Source organism: Solea senegalensis, linkage group LG5 (assembly GCF_019176455.1).
Source record: "Solea senegalensis isolate Sse05_10M linkage group LG5, IFAPA_SoseM_1, whole genome shotgun sequence".
NCBI classification, from domain to species: domain Eukaryota; kingdom Metazoa; phylum Chordata; class Actinopteri; order Pleuronectiformes; family Soleidae; genus Solea; species Solea senegalensis.
The window spans coordinates 6,641,346-6,661,080 of NC_058025.1; the positions used below are offsets into that span (position 1 = coordinate 6,641,346).

The 19,735-nt window shown below is 37.5% G+C and overlaps 1 protein-coding gene across 1 annotated transcript in view; it reads right to left on the minus strand.

The window, feature by feature from the left end:
• bin3 (bridging integrator 3) overlaps positions 1 to 18,426 on the minus strand; it is a 42,397-nt gene extending 23,971 nt beyond the window's left edge. Inside the window, exons 1-4 of the mRNA XM_044025781.1 lie at positions 18,304 to 18,426; positions 11,078 to 11,126; positions 8,521 to 8,561; positions 3,109 to 3,170 (exon numbers count right to left, since the gene is read on the minus strand). Coding sequence (XP_043881716.1) covers positions 3,109 to 3,170; positions 8,521 to 8,561; positions 11,078 to 11,126; positions 18,304 to 18,311 — 160 coding nt within the window. The 5' untranslated portion in view covers positions 18,312 to 18,426. The remainder of the gene's footprint in view (positions 1 to 3,108; positions 3,171 to 8,520; positions 8,562 to 11,077; positions 11,127 to 18,303) is intronic.
• Positions 18,427 to 19,735: the final 1,309 nt, after the last annotated feature.

The window sequence follows — 19,735 nt, forward strand, 5'->3', positions numbered from 1 at the left end:
TTCACTCTGAAACCCATATTCCAAAAATATCCATTTAGTTCTCCCCAAATGCTAATTCTGTTTTCCAATTAAAGGGAACTTTTTATACCAAGTGCCACCTGAGAAAATACTGAGCTCTTGAAGTAACACCATTATCATTATCGTTTCATTTTATATGCACTATGGTCAAAATTCCTCTGATCAAATACCCACATTTCTGATTTTCCTACAGGTACCACAAGAGGACGCTCGTGTAGATTGAGAACAATGGTCCAAAACTTTTTCTCATTTGTTATGCGCTTTTAGTTATGTTTGTGTAAAACAGGCCATTTGACTGCAACCACAGTGGCGAAAATACGGCTTCTTTATACTGTATACGCTGGAGTGTTGACGTTTATTTACATGGTGAACAAATGAACATTACGGTAAGATTTACCCACCATGTCTCCATGAGTGCTCAGGGCACAGACGACAGAGCGAAATGGAGCTAAGGCAATTTATTAAAATATAACCACTTATAACACAAACAAATAATATGAAATTGCAACGCAATTGCTGTAAATGATTTGGTGTGAGGTGACAGGAGTGACTGCCAATCTCCAATCAGTATATTGTTTTCTCTAATCCAAAATTTGAGATTAGGATCAAGAGCTCCCCAAGAATTTCACATTTTCTTAATCCTATGTGGGTAATCTATGTTGATGACACTTAATATGTAGTAGGGTTTTCAAAAGTCAGCTTTTGGGAAATAATTATAATAATAGAGTAAAGTAGAGTAAAAAAACGAACTGCACAGTGTTGCCTCCCCATTGTAAAAACTGTGAGGGGGTGGTGAGGCTGCCTGCTGTGTTGAATATTCACTCGAGCAATAAGATTCTCTGCAGTGACTCTACACTGACAGCATTAATTACTGTTAATCTGCACTCTTGCCTCTTTGTTTAGACACAGAGCATATATCAAGATATGGCTTCAGTGTGAGAATACATGCGCTGCACTGAGAGGACACAGGTCGACAGGGGGCTGTGGTGAAAATGGGCTTGATGGAGATCTGGAAAAGGCCCTGGTCTCTTTTCACACTCTCTTTGGATTCTCTCAAGACCAATTTTCAACCAATCAATTACTGAGGTGTGATGTTTCTGCATCTCTGGTTTTTCTGACAAGTAACAAATTGCTTGATTTGACCTTTCCTGACATGACTGGCAGACCTGAAGGTAGTGAATTTATTATTTTGTGGGGTTTTGTTTGTTTTTTTTCTTAAATCACCTGTGCACTAAAGACTAAAGAATTTCCCAGTATTCCAAAAGAGTTATTCAAGCCACCTTCTGACTGCCCCCATTTTTGATCAGTAAAATTGTGTTCCACCTGGTTCTTAATCAGTTTTGGTAGGGCTGCAACCAAGGATAATTTTCATAATCGATTAACCTGTTTTTATTTTCTTATATACTTGTTTGGTCCGTAAAATGTCACAAAATGTTGAAAAACGTTGATGTTTCCCAAACCTGGAAATGAAGACGTTCTTGAATGTCTTGTTTTGTTCACAAACCAAAATTATTCAGTTTTAATGATTTTTTTTTTTATATGTAGCAAAGAAACCAGAAAATGTTTACATTTAAGAAGCTGAAAAATCAGAGAAACTTGCTTTAGAAAATTTTAATCCAGCACTTTTACTTCTGCTAAGTTGTCGTTAAGGTTAGCTATTTAAATTTCCGATAAAGATAATCAAACTTAATCTATAAATAACAAAAACAGACAGAAATATCTCATTATAACTTCATATTAAGTGGCAGGCAGCATGAAATCAATCAGGGGGCCCCATGTGGACCACGGGCCATGAGTTTGAGACCCCTGGTTTCCATTGTCTTTTAGTAGTTGTTCTGAGTAACCCCTAAGGGATTCAACATGGCCTAAAATGAACAAGGCATTTAAATTTAAGCATCATAAGGGGACAAAAGTGGAGCGCTGCTGTGCCCCTCCGTGCACAGCCTCTGCTAAATTCTATAATTCGTCACTAAAAGCTATCACTAAAAACTTCTTGACTGGTTGTGTAGTCAGTGCTTTAAAACATTAAAAATCATTGGTTACAAAGTCCGTGTGTCTGCCGTCTCCCACGTTTTTTTAAAATCAAGTCAGATTTGAAAGTCCTGTAGTGTGGGGCAGAAATAGTTGGGATGGTTTATTAAAAACCAGGAGGAGAACGTGCATAAATGGGTCAAACCAACTACTAGCAGTGGAAATGTTGTTAACACTTCATTGGATTCCCTTGGGATTCATAAATCCTGGATCTAACAGCTAATTTCAGTGTAGTTAAAAAAAAAGAGTCTTCACTGGAACTGAAACTTAACAGGAAAACCTCTCAAACGTTATTATCCTCCCTCAGCAGCTAACCGTCAGTGACTTCAATAGAGTTTGGACTTGATAAATGACGCCTGTTAACGAAAACATTGTATTAAATGTAGTGCTGACATGCAGATTAGGTCCAGGTCTTTGTGTGGTAGCGGTTGGTGGAGACAGGACCTGTGTGACAGATGGAGTCCATTAACAATAATGAGGGCTTGACAGCTATGACACTTTGATGATGCAGACGTCCATATTTCAGAGCACAAAGGAGAGGAAATGAAGCCTCTCTCTCTCTCTCTCTCTCTCTCCTCCACTCATCCCCACCCTCACAACTGACGACTTACCACAGGACATGTACTCTGTGTCTATTGCTACTTCCCAAACACACAACTCTAAAAAACTAACACATAAGTAAATAAAAAGTAAACATGGGGTTTTTGCGGTTGACAAACACATGGCTAAATGAGGGCAGAGATGGTAGAGCGCTAACTACGCTTTGTACAAAAGAAACATGCTCATAAATTCAAAACGTGCACACTGTGATAGCCGGGAAGGGGAAAAAGAAACGATAAAAGACCGACTAATTCAGAGGTTTGCACTCTTTCGTCTCATTTGCCGGTGTTTTTTCAGAGAGCTGTCGCACTGCCAAACAAATCAAGACAATCACCCGTCTTTCTAGCCATAAAAAAAAAAGAAAAAAAAAACCTGCCAAGCAACATCAAGTATGTTGGTGAACAAGTGGAGATCAATGGCACACCAGGCGGTAACACACAGGTTGGGAGCAGAACACACCTAAATCAGCCTCAGTGCTTTTCTTCATGTCCTTGTGAAGCTTTTTCGTCTGATCCTCCAGCCTGTGGGACAAGAAGAAGAAGAAGAAGAAGAAGAAGAATGATCATCAGCCAACTTCTGGTCTGGTAATAAAGCATCAGTAGATTCAGTGCTGACAACGGTGGGAATCATGAACAGAAATGTATAGCAAATAGGCAAAAAACAACAACAAACAAACGTCCACAAAATATCCCACTAATAAATATCTATCCATATAAGTGGTTCCCAACTTTTTTTTGACACGATGGACCAGACAGGAGTTGTCCCATTTCTGCAACAGAGCTTATAGTAATCCATTATTAATGACATGTTAAAATATGATGTTTTCCTGGTTTTGTTTCTCTTTTACATTTATTTTAATAACATTTGGTGTTCGGAATTTTTGCGCTTCTCTCCTAGAGTAAGCTGGGTTTGCCATGTTTGTCAAAGCATTTGTAAACCTTTTTACATATATTAACTATGCAATATATCAATATGATATCTGTATCCTAACATATATATATATATATATATATATATATATATATATATATATATATATATATATATATATATATATATATATATATATACATATATATATATATATATATATATATATATATATATATATATATATATATATATATATACATATATATACATATATATATATATATATATATACATATATATATATATATATATATATATATATATATATACATATATATATATATATATATATATACATATATATATGCATATATATATATATACATATATATATATATATATATATATATATATATATATATATATATATATATATATACATATATATACATATATATATATATATACATATATATACATATATATATATATATATATATATATATATATATATATATATATATATATATATATATATACACACACACACACACACATATATATATTACAGTATAAATTCACAAAACACAGTACTTAACTCAACCTCAATGTCTGTTTCTCAGAGACAATGTGGTCAGAGTGCAGTCCTGTGTGAGACACAGCAGTTTGTAACATCCAGTCTGATACAGTGCCTTGTTTTGGTTTGGTATTTTTGAATGAAATCCCCTCAGGATATTTAATAAAAAAAATACAGAAATGACAAAACACAAGGCTTTTCTTCCTGCAGGTTTTTGCATCCTAGTTCAGTCCGGCCCAAGACCCGGGGGTTGCGAACCCGGGATCTGTACAATTCTAATCTGCAGTATTCCAAAAGACTTGACACATGTTGACGTGAACAAGGAAGCCCCCCCCCCCCGAGCAAAAAAAAACTCAAAAAAGGAAATTAGCGTAGAAACCCTTGGTTCCAGGAATTACACATTCCACTGACTCCATATAAAATGTTATTATAACATCTGTTAGCTAATTAACAAAAATAGGGAATCATTCTTTCCCTCTGTCAACTACCTTTGCGTTGAAAAGCATTATTGTCTTCAATCATTCCGCAGCACATATTCCATTGATGGGTGTTAAAAATGGCAATTATGGAGGCTGGAACATGTGCCATTCATTATATCAATTAAGGCAAATGAGGGGTTTCGAATCTCCCCTGAGACTGCCTTCATATCACTTCTGCTGGGTTGATGAAAAAGGGGGAATGTGATGGGGTTTCATTTCCATCATTGCTTTGAGGGATTATGTGAACGAGGCAGACAATAGCTGCAGAGTGGCAGATTTCCTGAGGAGGGAACCGTGGCCACTTTGTCACAAGACGCAACAAAGGGAAACAAATATGGTTATTTGAGAACTTGGAACTTGGCGAAATGGAAGCAAAGTGCCTTAAAATAACAGAGGTAGTTTTTATTAATTGTTCAGCAGCCGAGAAACAAATAAACAACGTGTTGCTGCACTATTCCCACAGGTGCATGAATACATGTGAGTGTTTTTCGTCTACAGTCCTGACACTGACTAATATCACTGCATAAATTAAAAGGTACAGGGCTTTAAAATAAGAATGCACAGTAGAATTATTTAAACAATAAAATCAGACTGCCCTGTCACTTGGTGGGTGGTGGTGAACTATTATTCTGTGGAAACAGGGACTTTCCTTTTGAATTTAGATTAATATTAATATCTATTACCCTGATAGTTTATGATTGTCACTCTGTGGTGAGGCACCATCAGTCTGAGGTGGAATATGTTCGTGAAAACAGGGATTTTCCTCAATTTATGTCATCAATCCGATCCAGATCTGATTCACTATAGATCAGTTTTCATGGTTCACATTCATAACTGCCATCTCAAAAAGGGATTTGTTATACCTTTTTTCCACACATCATGGACAACAGGAAATACCTGATTTGTGAAGTCACTTGGTAATGAAGTAGGATATAGCAAAGACAAATCTGTGGGTGAGATTTAGCTCTAGAGGACGACATGGTCCTCTATTGTTGTTTGATTTTAATGCTGTTGTTGGTGCCATGTGCACATAAAAAAAAAAACCTGCATTGATTCTGATATGACCAATCTCACTCCTGTATGGACACATATCGGACATACATTTACATTCCAAAATTCCGAGTTAAGAAACCGGAATTCTGTGTCCAGACTGACCTCACATCCAAGTCCTATCACTGAATATAATCTGATACAAGTCACTTCAGCTTGGTAATCTGTGTAGTCCAATGTCTGCACAATCAGGTTGTGTTCTTGTAGAGACCATATGTGCAAAGAAAGCTTAATTAATAAAACAGACTTTTTGCAGTTAGGGATACTACTGTCGATTCTTTTCATAATAGACTAAAATGTTGATTGTTTTATCGACTAATGGAGTAATCACTTGGTCAAGCAAATGTTGAAAAATGTTAATCAGTGTTTCTCAAATGTCTTGACCAAAAATGAATGATTTCTTTGCTTTATGGAGCCAATAAACCAGAAAATATTCACATTTAAGAAGCTGGAAAATCTGAAAACATGTTTTTAACAACAATATATAATGAATATTGTGTTTATTTGAACACTAAGGAGATATTACATGTAGTGTAATTGCTTTTCATGTTTTAGGTCAAATTTGTGAATGTTCCGTTCACAAATGTTTACATAAGTAATTATCAATATGAGCCGATTTATTCTTTGGAAAAAAAAACTTCTACTTAAAAAAAATAAATGTTGCACATTGCCACTGCATCTTCCCTAAACTGTCAACACTGCTGTGAGAGAGCCACTCTGGATAAGGAGCAGCTTATCTGAAGTCTCTTCTCAAGAGGTGCTAATAGAGCAGCCCAGAGGAACAGCTGCTGCTCTTTGCACTCTGCTCCATTATACACACACACACACACACACACACACACACACAGACAGACAGACAGACAGACAACTGGTCACTACTGCATTTCACATGACTTTCACACACTAAACCTTCATATGACACGAGATAATGAACAGGCATGTTGTCAGAATACCGTCACCGGTCGCACGGAATCAAACCTATTCACAATCTTAAGTTCACAACTTACACTTTATTTAATTGGCCACTGACAATAACATTCCTCAGTGACAATAATTAATGTCATACATCTTCTCTCCACATTTACCAATAGGTGAAATAAACTGATGTTCATTCTGTGTATCCAGCTCTGTCCTGTACGTCATTTGCATGTATTTAATAAAAAAGACAACACATTCCTTAAGGAGAATGTTTTTGCAGGGTCTATATTTGTGTTAAAATTCAACTGTCTTCAGTCGGGTGGATGTTTATAGTATTTAGGCCACACACTGGGGCATGGTGTGTTGTTGAAATGGATCTCTAGGGTGGAGAACTTAAATGTCTGTACATGCCTGCTGCTCTGACTCATCCATAAGATCTATTGGCACCACACCTTGCTGATAAAGGCCCGTCCTACTCAACAAAACCTGAGAGGAAAATGGCTCTCCCACTCACTCTGCGGGGCCCCCCCAAGGAGTTTCTATAACCTCTGTGTCACAGTGAGAGGAGGACTGGGATGGTCCTGAAGCTTTTTGTGCCTCAACTAATCTGAACCCCTCATGTTTGAGATTCACAGAAACACTGATGCCATGGCTTTAAAGTAAAGCAGTTATGTAGTAGCTGTCAATTCTTAAGGGTGTAAATTGACAGCTTCATCCTACTTTGGACAACAATTTGTCAACGCCAATATGACATTAGGACCATGGAGTGTGATTTAGGGGTTTGCTGTTGGTATAAATGTCCATAGTTACATTTCTATTACGTCGCAAAGGCAACTGAAATGTGATTTGACAACTTTAGGTTCAGTACTGACTTAAGCTCAATTTAAATAAAAGGAATTTTGGTATGATCGTTGTCACATATTGGACGTTTGTGGCACAAATCTGATTCGGATATGCAGGAGGATGCATCAACAATAGGGGGGAACAATACGCAGGAAATGTCCTAACTGCGATTTTTCTCACAGATACTGCAGTTGCGTTGTGATTTGCGATAAAATCTTCACGCATGGAACCTCCCTCAGTTTCCACACGACACCATGAAATAGTACCCACTCTATAATCTTATGCCATGGTTCTTAAACTGTGGTATGTGTACCACCAGTGACACGCAAGCTTCCTCTGGTGGAACTTGGAAGGAAATCAGAAATAATGTTTTACTGTTTAGTAAACAGGGTATGTGGACGAAGTGCAGCAGAAAATGAAAAATGATCATATTGGGAATAAATCTAAATCTACCTATTTAGACCACTGTATTTTAACGATGGTGATAATGCTGTTACTGAGAGCTCAATATTTTATCAGGTGATACTTTGAGAACCACTGGTCTAATTCAAAGATGGGAACTTGAAGATATAAATAGTTTCCATGGATTATGTGTGGTATTTTTTAATCTGCACAGAACAGAGAACAATCAACAATTGAACAAATAAATTCAATATAGTGACACACAACTATAAACAGAACGGGGATGAAGACAGTATACTCTTAAATATGGTGTATGTTATATATGAGGTTTCAGAGCACTTTGTAATCAAGTGGAGCCTAACGTCCTGCACTAAGTGTACACTAGATGCCACATTTTTGGATCAAAATGCACATATTTGTGAAAGCAACTACAAATGTTCCAAGTTTTTTGGACTATGTAAACAAAATGAACATTTTTGTTGTCCAAGACAACTTTCAATTGGATAAGAAAACAGTCTCTGCCTTTTGGACACTAAATACATATTGCAGTAGAAGTTATATGCTTTAAATGATCATGTATGCACACATACGGTGTTGGAGAAATCACATTTTATCAAGCTGACAGCACCAAAACAGTTTCAAAAACACAAAGGTACATTTTTTTCAGTTAAATACAATATGAACAATGTCATAATAATCATCAAATTTAGTTTGAAAATGCAAACTTACTTTTGGAGTTTGTCATATTCACGCTCAAAGTCTCTTTCCACCTAAAAAAAGAGAGATATAATTGATGTAAAATCCTGTCATTTTGACAAATGTGTTTATTGTAATTGTTCAGTCACAGAAAATAATTGATTACGAGTAAAGAAATACAATAACCACACTGCCCTTTTTTTTTATATAATCAGGTTCCAAAAGCTGAATTTTTATTTGTTGAGCATTTGGGAATAAAACTTTGATATTTCCACATTATCTGAGGAATAATAAGACAAAAGTAAAGGATAAAAAGAGGCTTGTTTCTGACCACTCACTCTTTGACTTCAAACGTTGAAAGGTCACCAAGTTTTTAAGAACTTCTTGTCCAGAATTCACTTAAGTTTAAAAACTATGGCAGTAGCTAGGGTTGAAACAATATCATAATCAAACTCAGTTAGGACTGCAACTACGATCAATTAATGATTCCTTTGTTATGTGGAGCAAAGAAACCAGAAAATCTTCACATTTAAGAAGCTGAAAAACCAGGAAGTTTGTTTTAATTATTAAAACCCTGGAAAATATTTGATGATGAGATAAAAACAAACATTTAACAACACAATTTGCAAAATAAATACAGAATAATTTAACTGTAACTGTTATTTTTTGCTGTGCTTCTGGTGACTTGGCACCACATCTTTGTTGCCTATCAAATGGAGTTGTAAGGCAGACTGCCACTGTTTGTCTCGTCTTCAGATTTAGTATTTTAAGAGAAACAACACCTTCAGACATTCGTAGATGTGTTATCCTGTTTAATATAGTCGTATCATTACAGGCAGACAGAACTGTCGGTATCAGAACTGTTGGAAATCTAATCCAATAAAATTTTTTGTTATCGATTGACAGCCTGAGGTGGAGTGGAAAGGAAAGGAGATCCAGTGACTGGAATAAAGGTGAAAACACAAAGTTCCTCTGGCGAGTCAGGGCCTGGACAGTGCGTCCGTCCATGTCTCTCAAACATGTCACGTGGATTATAGAGGCCTCGGGAACTTCTTTCTTGTGGCTCTGTGGGCTCCTGAATTTAAACACAGAGGCCCAAAACACAGAGGGAGGCGGTTGACACACTGTCACTAGTGGATCATCTAACTGGGCAGGATCTAACCCACTCCCTGCGTTTTGCTTAGGATGGCACAGGAAGCTGGAAACCCAGTCTGACAGCGACTGCCGGGCCACAGACCCATTACAGTGGAAGTGGTTTTCTCCAGGAGGGAGAACACCCACTCACTGTTACTTCAAGGTAAACTACCTCTGCCCTCTTGACCGACTCAGACAAACTGGCATCTAGTAAGTTGTTTTTTTTTTTCATTATTCAGAACACTATTCAGTTTGTGTGTACGGTTTAACCCCATTTCCACCAAAGTGGTACAGTTCACTTCTGGTACAGTTCATAAGCATTTGTGTTCCAACTATTAAAGTTGAGAAAGTTACCAAAAATAACCTATGCACAGTTCTTGGCACCATTTGGTTGGCGCACCAAGCACAGTGGTGCGGCTCCTAAACACACTGACAGAGAGTTGTCACTTACGCACAACGATGAAAAACAAAAAACCCACACCTAGAGGTGGGTGATACAGGAAAAAAATTATATATTTATATTTTTGGGGGATTTTGACGATAGTGCTAATTAGTTGTTATCATTCTTGTCTGAGCAATAACTAAATTGCTGCTTACAGACTATATCAATGGACACAATGTACAAGGAAAACAACTCTTATTTATTTTCTTAAACTTTAGCATTCAAGTTAAAAGTTCAGGGTAAACATTTAGATGCTCTGATGTTCAGGTCAATTGTGTGACAAACAAACAAGAACAATTTCAAAGACTTTGTTGCAGGAGCTGGTGTCTCCATGTTTTCTCGCTATTAGCATAACCATTAACAGCTAACTGAGGATGCAAGCGAGAGGTCATGTCGTGTTCCACTAAGTGGAACAGCTCGGTTTGGTAGTATGTATTTTTTGTGTTTCCATCAGGCATAGTCTCCAAATAACTGGCCCCCAATTGTTACATTTTTGGCATCCTTCCCTTGGGGTACCAGAGTAAAAATGGTACTACCCACGACGGTGAGCTGATTGGGCAACAGGAAAAACAACTCCCTTGTGACCGATGTTTCTTCAACGCCCGCAGTCTGTTCTCATACAATGCCTGACGTCTTGTTGAGACGAACAACCACAGACCGAGAAGGAAAGTGACGTCACGCTACGTATCTTGCTGATGCCTACCGAGTAAAAGGTACTGTTCTCAGGCCAGCCTGACCCAGTGCTTTAATGTACCAAACCATACCATTTATAAAACCCACCCCTACAGCCTTCTACAGCCATTTACATCGCTGTTGCAACTATCATCATCTGACCCACACATTCCGCAGTGGTACCATTCCAAACTGCACTGTACCGCTTGGTGGAAACGAGGCTATTGTTGTACAGCAAACAGTCGCTAACCCTTCACAGAGACACTTAATTCTTGGATTTTGTGTACTACATCTTTTGAAGCTTTTGACTAATGCCAGTGTACATGTGTTTGAGTGACTTACAGTTTTAGAGACAATCTGCTTCTTTGGTTGCCCGCTCTTGAAGGGAATCCTAAAAGAAAAAAAGACAAGCGACAGTGAACATTAGCAACTGGCAAAATGACTCGCATCATTCAGTGAAATCACTGAATGATGTGATGGTCACTGACATGTGACGGCTGACGGGGGGGTCAGATTGCTGACACAGACAATCTGAAGCTGTTAATCACTGCTGCTGCTCTCAAGTATGAGGCCAAAGTCATACAAGAACATCACATCATCACTGAAAACATCTGGCTCCCCCCTGAAAGAGGAAGTCACTAAACAGAGAGGCTCTTTTCTTCTCCATTTACTGCATGAACTCACTATAGTGTAAATAAGTTCATAAAGTTAGTACACAAATTCAAAACAACTTATAAAGAATAAAAAATAAATCAAGTACAAAGAAATTAAAGCAAGAGTCAATGCAAATAATTCAATATTAATAATTACTAAATTAACTATTGTTTTTATAATAAATAGGTTTGCTTGTTTTTTATAACTAAAACAAGCTCCAAGATTTTTCAGCTTCTTAAATGTTCTGGTTTCTTTACTTCATGTAACGAAGAATTCATTAGAACTGAATATTTGTGCACAAATTTCAACAATGGGTCCATCACTATTCCAAGGTTTCCGAGACACTGCTAAACCTTTTTACAGAATGTCTGACAATGTATCAACCAAACCACAATATTCATTAGTTGCAGCTGTAAACAATAGTAATAATAGTTATACGACAGAGTACGTTTTTAGTTGTTTTGTAAAAAAAAAAAGGAATCTTGACATGGTCTGAACCAGTGTTCCGTAAATTGCAGTCAAAAGCCTGAAAATGTTGTAAAGGGGTTGGGCAAACTATCTTCAAAATATAAGGCCCGTTATAAGTCGATATGTTTATTATGCATTGCAAAACACTCTTTAAGGTATAATCACATGCAATTACTTTGCAGGGTTCCCACAGCTTAGTTGACACATTTTCAAGGATTTCAAAGACCCGTGTGAACCCTGACTTTGAACGTTTTTAACTCAGATGGGTGAAATGTCTGTTTTTAACAAGATTTTGTTGTTTTCTGTTTTTTGTTGTCTTCAATAATGTGATAACTGTATCGACAGATTTGAGTGTGTTTTATAATGATAATTCTTATGGTCACATCGTTGAATTGTACGTTAAGAAAATAGTTCTGTTGACTTGACAGGCAGAAACCACTATACATAAATGAACAACTTTATACTGATCAACACCAAAACAAGGCATTAAGTTTAGTGCAACAGCAGTGGTTGTGCCTAATTTTCTGAATGAAACACAAACTTTTCCTTACTCTTAAAAGAAGAACCCAAAGATCACAACTATAGCTTTGGTAAAAGAAAAGGAACCCCGCTCCCCTTCTTAGTTAAAACACAATCTTTTATCCCCATTTCAAAAACCCTGCCGGTGCCTTAATAAGTCGCTGGAGAATATCAGAGAAAACACTGCCTTTGCGAACGTGCTTGGGCTGTAGGTTGTTATTGATGTGACACTAATGGCCTGAAATCTAAGCTATATGATGGACAGTTGTGGCTGACAGGCGGGGTGAGGCAGCAGCTGCGTCAAAAGGAAGGTGTGTAGAATAATGAGATGGAAAAGAGAGGGTGTGATGTGGAGCCTCGTTGTGCAACCAACTGCTACTGATGTGTGAGGAAGATCCTTTTGATGACAACTCAATAACAAAACCCAACATGGTCAAATAACAGCAGGATTAATCTGGTTTAAAGTAAAAAAAACTCCAGTTTCACTAGTGGCTCAGGTAGCAAGACTCTCTTTGATTTGCCTCCTGTGTTGATTCTGTGCTTGAGGCTGAATAAAGTATCAGTGGTCCTGACCTTGCTTTAAAAAAAAAGAATGAAAAAAACATTCGACTACAAACTGAAGTCATTCGAGTCTGAACTGATTACATTTTGAATTGTTTTTGGCTCAGGGAAGCAGTTTCACCCACTGTGTCATCATCTGGGTGAGCCAACACGGAAAAATAACCTCACTACTTACTCAGCTCTATTGATTGTGACTCACCTTTCTCTGTTTATCTGATTAGTAAGCCATTACGCCATAGCTGAATATCGTACGTACATATGTGATTAAAACTGTGGGGGATTCATTTTCCAAAACACAACAGCTTTTTTTTATGTGAACTTAACTCTCCCAAAGCTACAATACCATAGAATCGGCCTCACCCTGCAAGAGCATCAAATGAAATTAATTTGTCACCGTGTTTCTGGATAATCCATCGCCACTTTTGATGAATTTTTAATGCACCACTGAAAACTTTGGGGCTCTGAAGACTGAGAACAACCACTACATAATCAATTCAGACTGGTCAGACACGTACCAAACAATCACCACACTGTCTACAGGTGTGAGCACCTCATTAGGGCTGAAACAATTACTCAATTAATCAATTATTAATTGATTACTAAATGAATCGTCAACTATTTTTGTAATCGACTAATTAGTTTGAGTGTACTTTTAAAGGACTGAAACAAGTTTTCTGATTTTTCAGAATGTCAATATTTTCTGATTTCTTTGCTCTTTGTTTTGGGGACAAAACAAGACATTTGAGAGGCACTGATTAACATTATCTTTCAAATGATAACTTAATCGACAGATTATGAAATTAGTCCCAACACCTAAAACTACTTCCATTGTTCCTCTTGCTTGTGGTGCATTTTCCAGTGATTGCGATGAGGAAACAACAGTGACTCACATATTGTCTTCTAAGAGTTTTAATTTGTAATGTGCACCTTACTACAAGAACAGTGAAAGTGCAAGAAAAAAAAACTCAACACACCCTTTTCCCCTAAGGCACAATAAAGGTTTCCTTTCTAATACTTGTGAATGTTTTAGTGTTTCTGTGCTGATGGCTTCGCCACTTAATTGTCTCAATATTATGTATACATGACAACGCTCAGGTCTTGTAAAAGAGATTTTTAATCTTCCTAAAAATTACAGAATAAATAAACCTTAACTAATGAACATGAGCAACAGCGATTTGTACGTGTGTGTGGGTCATAAAAATAAATACATTTCTAAGTGAAATTTAAGGGAACATAACAGAACTCACAGAGAGCACATAGCAGCTCCACTGTGCTACTACACCACTTGTGTGGTAGTATTTACAGAAAAGGGAATAGTTAAGGGTTTTTAAAAGTGGTTGTATGAGGTATTTACAAACATATTTTAGCCACTTATCAATAAATCTACACCTGCTCATGTCTATGCTTTCTTATGAATATGTCTGCTGCTTTTTCTTGCCGTTAGACAACTTTTTCCACACCAATCACTCTCCCACACCAAAGTCCATAGAGAAAATCAGCAATTTTAACTCACATTACTTACTTACTTACTTACTTCCTTACTTACTTAAAATCGGCGATATTACATCACAGCTAACACTAGTTAAAATAGCCACAGCTGCCTGAATCAGTAAGTTCAAATAAATTACATCGTGACTTCTGTGTTTGAAATCCTTTATTTGAGTTTAACTTAGTGTCACAAGGTTACTAAATAGACAAAGGTTGACCAGCAGGTCCCAAGACTAAAAAGCATAAATTTTCTCTCTGGGCTTTGGTGTGGGGAAAAGGAGCAATTAGTGAGTTTAGTTTTAGTGGCTAAAATCCATTTTTCCTTCTGTCCCTGTCATCAGCCATGTCATCTGTCAGAGGCTTGAAAATTGCAGCAAAGTCAGTGTTGGAAAACATGTCAATACCTCATAAAACCCTGAACTATCCTTTCAATTAAATCTGTTTAAAGTATTAGAGATGCCTTCTTGAGGATGTGTTTTCTTTCCTCTGGTTGTAATATTGGTTTTCTATCAACATTACACAGCAACGGCCTTCCAACCGGCATTCCTGTCACTTGGTGGGTGTGTCCGGGAGACAAACCATGACATCCACAGAAAAAACCCAATGGAATAGTTAAGTATGAACCCTATAATGTTCCAAACAACCATCATGGCAATATGAAATATGCATTTTAAATGTTTGCTTTCGATGCTGTCATTTGTTTTTCTCGGCAGAGCTGACCATGACAAGATTTGTTGCTCAATGGCATCGAAAGAATCCAAAACGATAGATTTGATGCATGTACTGGAGAATTATATAAAAATGCGGAAGAGAGTGCTTAATGTTATAGATTCTGCGTATGCCTAGAGCTATAAAGGAAAGTGGTCATTCACTTCAACTGCCCATGAGAACTGGCGCACGCACACACACACACACCGCATGAAGTGTGCTTCAGGGAAAGAGAGAGAGAGAGAGAAAATCGTAGCAGAGAACTCTAAAGAGGGAGGATGGTAGTCAGTGTGAGAATCATTTCTAGCGTTTCTTCACACAGCAGTATTTCTGTAGGGGCTGTCACATTTAGAAACATTGGTAAGTCGGTCCCTGCGAACCAAGCGCTGGTGTCTGTCATGGCAGAGGCCCGGCCGCAAAACAGCTGAGGACAGAAAAGTGGAGTTTTACAGAAATCGAAGCCCAGATCTTTTCTGAAAATGTGTGGTTTAGTTCAGCTAAACACTGGCTTTGTATTCTATGTTACATGCTTTGGACAAATTTGAAAAAAGTGAACTACTGTCGCTAGAATATATGAAGGAGACAATATATCTGGGCGCAATATGGGCACAAACTAAGGATTCAGTTTTGCTCCAGTGTGAAAGTTGAAGAAACCAATTGTTTATTGTGGTTTTTAAACTTCTCTTTTCACAGAAAACAACTAACACCATGTTAAAAAGAGAAACATTTCACACATTGGAAGGAAAACATTCACAGTAAATGATGTGTTTTTTTCTCCAAGAGTGTTTGCACAATGCTTAAAGTTTATATCAACATATCTCAAACCTTTTCATGTTGAGACTGAGGATCTTTGTGTCATTATATCTATTGTTACTGAGTTTACCTCGTCCTATGTCATTATACTTTAAAAATCCATTCAAACAATCAGTTTGAATGGATCAAGTCATACTAGATGATTTTCATTTTTCCTCTATCTGATGAAATAAAACTGTGTAATCATAACAAATGAAACAAAAAAAATGCTTAACTTCAGTAACCAGTTTTTGAACAACACATTGGCCCAATTAATCAGCCGACCTTTTTAAATATGTTCGATAGAAATCTATACCACTAATTTAGAACGTTGTTAGAAAAAGTCAGTCATTGTCCTTTTTCAGGCCCAGAGACTTTAAAAGTGCTATGTTATACATTTGAAATGGTGATCTTGCATTTACAGAGAGATGTGATCTATGCTGCCGTGGGCTCCACGTCACCGCCATCGAGTACGCACGTAGGCAAGAACAAAGACGGAACAGTCTCCTCTATCCTGGACACAGTATTCACTCACTGAAAGGAACCAATGGCTTTTCACTACAACGGCAAAATGTGTATGCCATTAGAGTGGCAGCGCATCATCTGACCTCAGATACTCCACGGAGTACAGAGGGCTGGTTGAAGACACTGGGAAGTGGAATTGTTCTGACGATGACCCCAAAGTCAAACTTCTCGCGTCATTGTAGCAAGTGTGCAGGGCCTACTGGAATGCATCAGTCAGCAGAGCCCATAAAAGACTCTTTTGACTTGTCTAGAGCCCCCACTCTTGACCTTGTATTTGGCGGTGCGAGCTGGTGGAAGCACTGCTTGCCAGCTATTGACCGACTGACCAAACTGAGTGACGACATCTCGTCCGCTTCATTACTGTCTTCCTTGTAAATGACACAAAGAATGTGGAACGTTTTGTAAAGCAAGTTCTGGTACATACACGTCACTGTCACTTCCTTTTAAGCTGCATTTATGAATTGTGGGAAAGTAGCAGTGAATTTATGACAGACTTGAATTGAATGAAACTTGGCCACAGCCGAATCTTTAGAAACACGATGAAGTCCCAAAATAAAAATGTAATACAACTACCATGGTCACTTAAACTACCATGGTCTCTTAAAGACATTAAAAACATAATGCCAGTTCACAAGTGACACTACAATTCTAGTAGGCAAAAGGAACCACATAAAAGATCCAGAAAGCACACTTCTCATTACCATAACTCCTAGATTGTTTGTGATATCTAGAAAATGTAAAAACTATGGACTGGCTATCTACCCGCAGTGTACCAACCTAATCTCCAACATCTAGCAAGGACATTTCTAAAATAATGAGCCGAATCACAACCGGTTCCACTGTATTTTATTTCAGTGATTGAACACCAAAGAACTGCTTTGGTCATCAAATTGTGATTTTGTGTTGCATATGTAAATGATTAGAGTCGAGTGCTAGAACTGCATAACGGACAAGCACCAAAACACTACCTCGGTCAGGTCTGATAGTATTGCATGATTGACCTTCTTGTCAGAGAAAAGAACACATCATACAAATAATGTTATGTCACCGTAATGTTAAAAGGATTTTTGCAATATCATTATGATAAAAATTGTTTTTGCAAATTTCCTTGCAAGACTGTGCTATAGTTTTCAGCTTAACTTGCAGTAATTACACTCATCTACCTACTAATATTTAAGTAAAGTGTACACAACTCAGCACTGCACATGTTTCATGAAAAACAGGGCATTTCAAGTATAGTGGTAGAGTAGTGTTAATAGTAATAGTGTAGTAATGTGACCACAATGTAAGTGGTTGACAGGTGCCTGTATGCTAATGTTAGCCACTGTCAAATTTAAATGGCTTCAGCTGTTGCTGCCTCTGTTAATTTGACAGCTACATTCATGTCCTTGTTTCCGTTATTGAAGCACAGCCTCGCCATGATATTTAAAAACAGTATTAAAGGCTACGACGTCCACATTGTGATAAATTCAGATTTATTGAATGACTTAATCACTTATGTTTCGGCTTCCGTTTACTAGCTTAGCTACAGTACCTGTTGTTTATAAAACAAACACTCTTAGGTCGAAGATTTAAGAAACTGCCGTTTCACTAGCGACTGGTTGACAACACACACACTGCTTTTGGGCAAAATAGCGATGTCTGAGTGTTATTTGTGGATAAACTGCGACGTCTGGAAGTTAGTTTCACCATGTTAGCTGTGAGTTTTAAGAAGCTAATGCTAACTGCTGCTCTGCTGCTGTTTGTGAAACGCTTCCGGGAACTAGCCGGTGGGTTCGTCTGTGTGGACTTACAAATCATATTTTAACAATTAGCTGGTGCCTTAGATTAACCATATGGACGGAAATACATACCAGCTCATTGTGGGTGAACTTTTATTCCGGTTTCACTGCGTTGTTTTGGTATTTTCCGAGGACCTCATCCCTTTCCACCAGTCAACAGCGGGGGAACTAAACAGGAAGTCCGGAGCTTACACGCGAGTGGTTCCTTTGTACAACTTTTTTTAAATAAAGTGATAAAAAGCAAAAGCAAAATCAGTATCTCATAGTTATATAATGTGGTGAATACACACACCTGTTTTAAAAAACAATACTATAACTTAATTTTATTTTCACTTGTGTGTTTCTGCTGAGTACACATGATGATGTGAAAATTCCCTGTCATGATTATTCCGACCAAAAAGCAAGATTCAATCTCAGATTTGATTCCACTTATTGTAAATTAAAAAAAAAGAAAATGCTTTAAAGCTGCAGTGTGTGATGTAAGTTTTGGTGATTTGTGTTGTTGGTGGTGGTGTTCATTTTGTGTCTTTGTGAACAGAAACACAACCGTGCTTGTCCTTAATTCTAGCACTACTCAGCTCTACTCTACTCGGTTTGGTATCAGTCACGTTGTTAGTACTTCCTCAACGTTGGCAGGGGCTTCATAGCATAGCTGGACGTCGCGCTCATGACTCGGTGACGACCGTCGACATCACATTTAGCTTGTCTCAGGTCGCTTGGAACCTCGTTACTAAAAAAACTACTATCAGCTAAAAAAAAACCCAAATGGGTAGAGTCTAACCCAGGTCGTGCTAGAACTGCTTCCTTCTTTTGTGTTCCATTTACATCGGAAGTCGGAACTGGGAGTGACATTTCTCTCATTTTGAGTGCTTTATATTGTATTGCAATGGAGAATAATAATATCTAATATTGTCCATCCTCTAGTGCTGGGTATGTGTGTGTGTGTGTGTGGGGACATGGGACAAAAGACAACGGAAGGCAAGTGATATTTTTCTTTATTCAAGTACTTACATAGAAATAACAAAACAATTGCATTACAACAAACCGAAGTGCCAAGTAAACAGAGGAGCACGTCTCCCCATCACGAGGATATAGTAAAATTCATTTCAATATTCAGCTCATCATCGTAAAAGGACCTTATTATAAGGTAATTAAAAACATGAAATAGATTAAAGACATCCACAACATTTTAAACAAGACCTCTTGTTTTTCTTTGAGAAAAAAGTAAAAGAAAAAAACAACAACAACAAAGAAAAGAAATAAAAAAAACAACTAAAAAAAGCCAATAGAACAGTTATCCCAGTGTGAGTTTCCCAAAATGACCGTCTTGAATTGTTGGTAGATTTTTATGCCAGTTCACCCAGAGTGGTGACTCTTATTTTCATGCATAATAAAGAAATGAGCGCCGCCCACAGCGTCTGGGGGCAGCACTTCGGAAACATCTCCGTGCACATGCAAACATGAGGATATACTGTAATGGAAAGGAAAACACGACAGAAAAAAC